The sequence below is a fragment of the Eretmochelys imbricata genome, chromosome 2, assembly GCF_965152235.1.
Source record: "Eretmochelys imbricata isolate rEreImb1 chromosome 2, rEreImb1.hap1, whole genome shotgun sequence".
Taxonomy (NCBI): Eukaryota; Metazoa; Chordata; order Testudines; family Cheloniidae; genus Eretmochelys; species Eretmochelys imbricata.
In genome coordinates this window covers 17,003,014-17,011,979 of record NC_135573.1, presented here as the reverse complement: position 1 = coordinate 17,011,979, position 8,966 = coordinate 17,003,014, and the positions used below count along the sequence as shown (strand labels likewise).

The window sequence follows — 8,966 nt, the reverse complement described above, 5'->3', positions numbered from 1 at the left end:
GGGGGACAGGAAAGAGGCTGATTTGCTGCTATAGTTTAACAGTGTAACTCCACTGATTCCATGCAGATGGCATAAGGGAAGCGTGACAGTGGGCCACAGGAAGAAAAAATGTAGTTTAATTTGAGCAATCTATTAAATTAGTACTGTTGGCATCATGCCATATTCCTGGAAGCTGAAGTTTGTTTCTCCAAAGAACAGTCACAGCATGGCCAGTAGAGATGCAGGCTTCCCCACATCATTTGGCCCCCATGCATGAGTTCTGATCAGAAGATGCCACTGTGCTCCCTGTCTACATAATATACAAAAGGGAAATTGGAGACCTATAAAACTCTGCAGCATGTTACAATTGCCCGTTGACATGCAGAGCCAGTAGGAGGCGGGGCAAGAAAATTCACAGCGAATGGGGATAGACCGGAAACTAAGGCCTCAGCCAGCCAAAGATGTAATAGGAAGGGGCTCCATGTTGTTGAAGGGAGAACATGTGCTCTGTGGCACCCTGAAGCCTGGATGGGTGACCTCTGTAGAGGTACCGCAGACATCTGCTCATTTTTTTGGAGACGTGTCTTGACAGATTTTCCTCATCTCCTCCCACCCCGTCCCTGAATATTCAAGAAGGATATTGGCCAGAGAGTGTTACCATAGTTACGCAACTAGTATAGCATGGATCTTAAGCTTGGTATTTTACAATCATGGAGGAGTTCTGCATTAACTACACACATAGTGGCATGTAATATGAAAATGTATCAAATTCTAATTCCAACCCTTCAATTGTGTGTGTGTGTGTTTGTTTCCAGTGAGACACATCTCATTTCCAATACAAAGCAAAATAAATTGTAACCAAGTGCTGGAGGTGTTAGCAAAAATCAGTCACCTGTCAGAGGGGTCTTTACAAAACAGCTGAACAAAACTACTAGATACTTTCAAATAATCATGTAAGACAGATGGAAATGGTCCTTAGGGCACGTTTCCCTGTAGAACAGAGTTCTATATCCTAACGTATATAACCCGTTACCTAGTCTGTAATTCAATCTGGGGTCTGTACGAACATGTAGAAGAGACTTTACAAAGATAAGATAAAATAGGACACACAGCGGTTGATGGTGGCACCTCCATGCCACTTCCCAATTGGATATAGAGACTTGGCTATCTCTCCTGTGGTGTGGCTCTGGCTTTTCCCGGGGGGTGGCGTGCAGCTCTCTTTCTTCTTCTTAAAGCACTCCTCCACGGACCTGCCTCCTCGCTGCTCTCCTCAGAGCTGGAGGTTCTGGTGCCTACTCCAGTGTCCCCTGCAGGCCTTTCAGCTGTTCCGCTCCGACATGAGACTCTATTCTCTTGGCATGCTCGCCTGGTTAGAAACCTCAAGCTTTCATTGAAAGAGGCGGCAGCCATACACTCAGCAGCTGTCTTATCACAGGTACACAGTAGCTTCTCGCACATGCTCCAGCCAATGCCTTAAAAGGGAGGTTTTAAAGTTGAAAAATGGCTGACAGCAAATCGTAATTGGTGTAAGCAGCTTTAAAAACATGTCTTCAGCTCACCACATATAGTAAAGCTATAACCCCAGTTTTCAAACTCAGGCTTCTAAATCCATAGTTAGGCATCTAAATACAAGTCATCTGATTTTTCAGAGATGCTGAGCAACTGCAGCTGCCATTGACTTCAGTGGGACTTGGAGATGTTAGCACTCTGAAACGGACCAGTTTGCATTCAGGTGCCCACCTACTGATAGAAGCCAGCCATACCCTGGGAGCCACCAGTGCTCTGTGGACAACACTGTTTCGCTTAACTAGGAAAAGTGCTCAGGCTTAGGACAAGCTTAGCTAGTGCATTCTAGCTAAGCCTAACCTAAACTTGATCACTTTTTTCCCCTACTGAAGGCCAATTCCAAATGGCTGTCAGAGCACCGTTAATATAACCCCCTTTTTTTTCCGGTTTCTGACTTCTGTGATTCTGTTCTAGTTGTAAAAAGAAAAGGAGTACTTGTGGCACCTTAGAGACTAACCAATTTATTTGAGCATGAGCTTTCGTGAGCTACAGCTCACGAAAGCTCATGCTCAAATAAATTGGTTAGTCTCTAAGGTGCCACAAGTACTCCTTTTCTTTTTGCGAATACAGACTAACACGGCTGTTACTCTGAAACCTGTTCTAGTTGTGTGCTTCTACACTGATCTCTATTTTGCTCAAGGGGAATGTCATTAATTTAATCATCAGACCAAACTTACACTTTGGTTTATGATCTAAACATACAACTTCAGATCTCAAACTTCCCTCTGTCTGGCACCCGAGTTTTTTAACTTGTTCCATACAGCATTGATGGGAGAAACAGCACCTAAAACAAAGAACAAATGTTTACCTTTCTTAAAAGTAACTCATCTCCCAGTATTTGCTATTATTTGGCTATTCATTTTCATTGCATCTTGAAACTGGGAATACATTTGTTTTAACCTTTGATGAAAAAATGTTTCTTATCCAAACAAGTTGTTAAATAAAGCTTTTCATCATCTTACTATTACTTTCTCATTCATTCAGAGTCGCTTGCTTTTGTCTTTATTCAACTGCGAGTTCTTTGGATGGGAGACCAGACTCTTTTTTTTTTTTTTTAACTTGTCTGATGTAATAAATTGCGTAAGTAATCCTTTCAAAAACTGGGCATCTGTCTCTCATATTCCCTAAGACTTTAGTTGACTGACAACTTGGAAACTGCTAGTATCGTGAGGACTAAATCCTTCCATGGAATAAGTCATATAAGTTAGGACTGGAGAAGACCTATACTCAGAGAGTCTATTTTCCTGCTAGTTCCTTATGATATGTATTCTAGTAGTCAAACTTGAGATGGCTCAGGATTTCCATCACTTCCCCTAGGGTGACGTTTCAACATGCTACTGGACCTCACCCTGCGAAAGATTTCCCTTTCCTTAGAGTTAGTGTGAATTTTCTCTAATTTTATCTCATTCTTAGATGTATCCTCCAGTAAATGCAAAACTCCACAATGGGGTCAGGATTTCACGCCTGGTTTACATTCTTCAAAAGGATAGTGCAGCATAGATCTATATTAACAGACTAACTTGTCTATCTGCAAGTTACTATTCAACCCATCCATTTCTTGAGTATGCCTTACCTCAGCCTCACTCCACACCTGCTCCTCATACTTCCTCCCCTCCCTCTCCTCACCTATTGTGCCCTCCTTGCCCCTCCTAACCACTCTACCCCTCAAATCTGAGACGTTAACATTACATTTGTCACAATCCCACTGATTGCTATGCTTGAACGGTCTAGCCCAGCGGTTCTCAAATTTCATTGCACCATGACCCTCTTCTGACAACAAAAATTACTACGTGACCCCAGGAATGGGGGACCGAAGCCTCAGCCCACCTGAGCTCTGCCCACCCCGGACAGGTGAGCCAAAGCCCAAGGGCTTCAGCCCCAGGCAGGGGGCCTATAACATGAGCTCCACTGCCCAGGGCTGAAGCCAAAGCCTGAGCCCCGCAGCCAGGGTGGAAGCCCTTGAGCTTTGGCTTTGGCCCCAAGCAGTGGGGCTCAGGCTTTGGCCCCGGGCCCCAGCAAGTCTAACACCAACCCTGATGACCCCATTAAAACAGGGTCAGGACCCACTTTGGGGTCATGACCCACAGTTTGAGAACTGCTGGTCTAGCCTTTTCCCTACCATGTCTGTCTTATCTGTTTAGAAAAGCTCTTCAGGGCAGGGTCTAACACAATGGAGTCCTGATCTTGGGTGGGCCCTAGGCAACACTATAATACACATGATTAACAACAGACAGTGCTAACTAGAAGGTTGTTGAAGAGCCGGCACCTGTCCAGTACATCTGTAGGATAACCTCTTCCTTCTTGGCCACAGTAGCAACCATAATATTCAAATTCCTGTGGGCATCGATCAGTCAAGCAAAACAGCATTTCTCCTAGCTGAAGCAGCTCCTGCTTCACCTTTCCATTCCCTCTCATTTGCAGAAAGGTGAATCTGTCACAGACTGCAAAGAGAGACATTTTGTTTACTAAGTAACATGCAGAGTTTGACACTGGACATTCTTCAGGGCAGAGCCCATGTCTTCTCTTTGTTTGGAACATTCAGAGCTACCACAGACTCCCTCAAATTCTTACTCGTTTTACATAGTTTCTGCCTTCCATAATCCACGTCTCTCCTCAGAACCTTATTGAGCGTCTCTCTAATTACCCAGGGTCCTCTGGAATGGGTCTGAATTTACTGGCTGATTTTCATAAAAATGGTGAGTGGCTTACAACTTGTATGTATTTCCAAATACCACATGCTTCACAGGGTCTTCAGCAGAATTGTATGCAAGACTGTAAGCCTCTTGGATCAGCTTTTGTTCTGTGTTAGTACGGGAGAAGCACATTTATGACTAGGACCCCCAAGTCGCTATGGTAATACAAATACATAATTATACAATGTTACAGTCTTTCTACTATGTGTGTTCAGGACCTCTAGGTATGAGCATAACAGAAATAACGGCTGTAGTAGCATACTGCTAAAGGAGGTCAAATGTGTTCAGTCAAATTAGACTCATGGGACTACAACTGTAGTTTTAGATGACTTGAGAAATCCTGCATCTGACTTTTCATTAGGATTAGATTTTCCTTCATTTACTTAATTATTTTATTTGGTGCTATTCTTAAAGACCATCCCAATATTTCTATCCTTGAACCAAAACCATGGCCTACTTTAAACTTAAAACTTTAAACCTAGCTGAAGTAACCCCCAAACTTCAGTAAACTCCCATATTATCTCCATGTAATTGTTTTTAAACTGGCTGTCCTACATTGAGCACAAATTGCCTTTGCTTAGAATAGATTCTAATGACTATTTCTTTGTGGAGAAGGAAAAGGCAGATGAAATGAGATCTCCTGTACAAAGGCACTGGCGAGTAATTAAATGTCGTTATGCCAGCTGGGCATAATTAAGAAAAGAGAGGCAGAGAATAGTCAAAATGGGAACACAGACTTTCATGAAGGAAAAGCTTTTTTTTTACTCTGCAAGTGTAAGATGCAAATTAAAAGGGGTTGTGATGTTAATGTTTTGCACTTAGGTAACGTTTCAGGTTAAAGTGGGTCTTTCTCCCAAGGTTCTCAACGCCATTTTAAGATGGTCAGAAATAAGAATGCAATGCATTAAGATTTGACTCATTCTGAAAACGGATTGATTAAAATCTAGAGCTTACTTAGAGGAAAGAATGGGAGCAAGACAACGGCTATGTTGTGTCTGAAGGAAGGAACAGTAGGAGCTAGAGCCCCAGGACAGGGATCCTATGGTCCCATAACAGTGGGAGCAGGATAAAAATTCCCCCAACAATGTGGGAGCGAGTGGGAGTGGATATTGTGGGGCAGGACGGGAGTGGGATTAACAACAAAATCCCCTGCCGGGCTGTAATAGGAGCATTTTTCAAAATGGAATTTGTGCCAGTTAACCCACGTATGCCATTAATGCTAAGGTGATATGTGTGTGTGACATTCCTCCATGGTCAACTTTAAAAATGTTCCTAATTAAGTTTGGCTACCAGAGGAGCGAGCAACCTATTAACTGCCTATTGAGAAGAAGGATGGTCTTGCAGTTAAGGCTCTGGACTAAGACTCAGATCTGGGTTTGATCTCCACTTCTGCCACAGACTTCCTGTGTGATCCCCAGTAAATCACTTTAGTCCCTCTATGCCTCAGTCCCCATAGCTGTAAAACAGTGATAATACTCCCTTTGTCTTGTTTATTTCTACTGAGAGACCTTTGGGGCAGAGTTTGCGTTTCTACAGTGTGTTTCCACAGTGCTCAGCACAATGGGGCCTTAGTAATTAGTGATGCAGCAAACAGTCAGAATTGAAGGAAAGAAATCTTTCTCACTGTTACGTGCCGAGAGACCCATGTTTGTCTGGTACAGCCTGGCCCCAGCTTGCATTCCTGAGCCTCTGGTGTCACCCCAAACTATGTCCCTTCTGAAGTGTGACCCTCTTTCTCTGGTTCCACTCGCCCTCCAGGGCCCTGATCCCAGACTGGGCTCTCTGAGCATTACCAGAATCTGAGTAATTATTATCGAAAAGTCAACTTAAATAATTCAATCGTTTGAGAAATGCTGGCTTGCCCCTGCCCTCTGGCTCCTGACTATCCATAGCCCCCTAGCTTTGGGGCCATTCCTCTCACCATGTCTAACACACAGGGGAGATCTCCTGATGAAGCATGCTGAGACCTGGGGTGTGCAAGAATGACCACTCTCAACTGTCTTGGGGAACTCTCTAAACTCTGCACAGAGGTGCTGAAAATAAAATGGAGATGGGGAGCCTGGAAGGACAGTGGCGCTGTCACGGAGCAGAGAGGGGGTTTGGGAGGGGAAAAAAGTCCTTGTGCCTCTGATAGTTGCAGGCAATGCAGGGTCATTTAGACTGGAAATTAAAGTTGCTTAAAAACACAAAGCAAGTGAACATCCCTTCCCCGAGTCCGTTTTTATCCACCTTTTATTTTAAAGGGACATTTGTGAATAGCGTATAAGGGGTTAATGAGAGCTACATATGTTAATAAATGGGAATCATAGAATGGTACAGTCCAACACTTACAGATGGTGATAAGCACCTCAGCGGCAGGTATTAGAGAGATTGTTACATCACTGCTGAGACGCTTCTAACCATCAATAATACATGCTATCCATGTCCGTAACAGGTTTATAACAGCCTAACCATCTATAAAGGTACCTTCGCTGTACACCGAGACCCATTTTTCATTAGATGTAACTGAGAAAACCATTACGGCTACCTTGTCTGATAGCTTCATCAGGCCCCCTCTCAGCGAGCGTCACTTCTGGGGATATCGCAGAGGGAGCTGTGCTCGCTTCTCCTATCTTAAAGCTTGTCTCTGCAGATCACATGATATACATGTTAACTCGCATTAGAAAGAGTCGCACGAAGGCAAGAGGGTGCTCTCCTCGTTCCACTATCAATAGCGTATCCTCAAGCAGAGGCACTGAGCCAGCAATGTGACTGAAATCCTTTAAAACTTGTGGGTGGACAAAAAGTTTTGTTCCAGACAGAATAGGCTGGGTGAGACCTGCTTATAGCCTTGGTCGATAACCTCTTCTGATCTGTGCTCTGCTGCTGTGAGTAAAGCCAATGTTATTCTTGGAGATCCATATAGGGATAATACATAAATCTAGGGCAGTAATAGTGCCGCTCCACATGGCTTGGGAAATACTGGGCCTAGGTAGCTGTGACGGGGAATAGGGACGTGGTTTAAGTTGAAACAGAAAATGAATTTCATTTGTTGTACACTCACCTTGTTCTGTTGTCGTGGGGGGATCGTTTTCAGTGGGGATCACGTCTGGCCCTGTTGAGTTAATACTGGCTGTGGCTGTGGTTGGCCCTTCCATCGGGAAAGCATCCTCTGTAACTTCTGAAGGTACACTTACAATTAAATCGCTTTCCTGCCCCCTCTGAACTGATGGGGAGAAAAAGAAAAGCAAGAAGGAGAAATAGCAGGATAATCACTAACAACACACCCATTTAAATGGTAAGTAAATTGGTCTCCTAGACAACAGGACAGAGTAATAATCCCAGACAGACCTGGTTTAAAGCACCAGTCATTGAAAGAAACCCCAAATTCCCACTCTTGTTAATTTCTTCACATTTCTTACGTATCTTAGAGTCATGCTGGTTAAAGATGGCGATAAGAGTAACCCATGTTTATTACAGGTTAAAAAGAATGCATGTTACACTTGGAAGGTGAAGGATTATCCCAGGTAGCTAAATGACATAACCAGGTGATTGGGCAACCAGAAAAGGTGCAGGTCAGTGTTTGTTTCCTGAGTTCATCACACCTCCGTTCTTAGTCCATCACCCCACCAAAGTAGCCCAATGATGCTGAACTGAATAGCAGCAGGAGAGGTGGTGACACGCTCATCTAGCTCAGGTTTGGCGGGTGAGTCAGGAGAATGTGAAGAGACTCTGAAAGGTAGAGCGCAGAGTAGTGGCTCCATTCACTTATTTTCTCTTGTATTTCCCCTGTATTTTCACACTATTGTTGCTTTTGGAGCTCAGCGAGTCTTGTTGGAGACTGGTAGCCTTGGCATGAGGCTGGGAGATTTCCGTGAGAGGGAAAGCACACAGAAGGGCATGTGAAGAAAGGAACTGACAATAAAATATTTGCCAGTTACTTAGTGGGGTTCATGTGGGTTGGACTTAGAGCTCTGTGAAGAACTAATTTTTTGGTTCAGTGGCTGAACCTTAACTTTTTTAAAAAGGCTTTGGGTCAACACTAAATGACCATTTTTCTGGCAGAACAAAAAGTTAAAAATAAAAAGTTGTTTCAGGTCAAATGAAACATTTTATTCAACCCAAAACCGAACATTTTGTTTAATTTTCAAGGGCTGGTTTTGCTTTTTTTTTATCTTTTCAATAAAACAAGAAAAATTCAAAACAAAGTCATTTCAAATCAAAACATTGAAACGTTTAACTTTTAAAATGCCAAAATGAAACATTTTTACTTTTTTTCAGAATTTCTTTTGCTGAGCCAGTCTGGTGTGTTGCATGTGAATTTGTGCAGCTTTGGTCAACCCAAGTATGCATTTTTTCAGGGGGACAGCTAAGTTTAACCCAGGAAGCTTTGCTCAGTGCTAGTGGGGCTGCTGGTTGCTTTACCTGGTTGTGACACAGTGAAATATGAGTAATGCTCAATAGTCATACACAGTATAATCAGAGTTAGGATGCTTTACTTGCAGGCATCTCATCATGAACAGCTACAACACTTCACATTCCAGACAACAGTGATTGCTATGTGTGATGCCCAGAGATTTTGGGATGTGTATGTTGGACCTTTAACGTTTTTGTGTTTAAGCAAACTTAGAGTTGGTGAAAGCTGCATTGAGATCCATCAAGACTGAAGTACTGTGTCTATACACAGACTGGACAACACTGGCTGCCCCTCACTGCTTTGCCAATCTGCCTCACACCTGACCTGCAGGA

At 43.4% G+C, this 8,966-nt stretch overlaps 1 protein-coding gene across 1 annotated transcript in view; it reads right to left on the bottom strand.

The window, feature by feature from the left end:
* Window positions 1-1,143: 1,143 nt before the first annotated feature.
* OC90 (otoconin 90) overlaps window positions 1,144-8,966 on the bottom strand; it is a 30,758-nt gene continuing 22,935 nt past the window's right edge. Inside the window, exons 9-12 of the mRNA XM_077808054.1 lie at window positions 7,282-7,443; window positions 3,812-3,986; window positions 2,223-2,329; window positions 1,144-1,451 (exon numbers count right to left, since the gene is read on the bottom strand). Coding sequence (XP_077664180.1) covers window positions 1,144-1,451; window positions 2,223-2,329; window positions 3,812-3,986; window positions 7,282-7,443 — 752 coding nt within the window. The remainder of the gene's footprint in view (window positions 1,452-2,222; window positions 2,330-3,811; window positions 3,987-7,281; window positions 7,444-8,966) is intronic.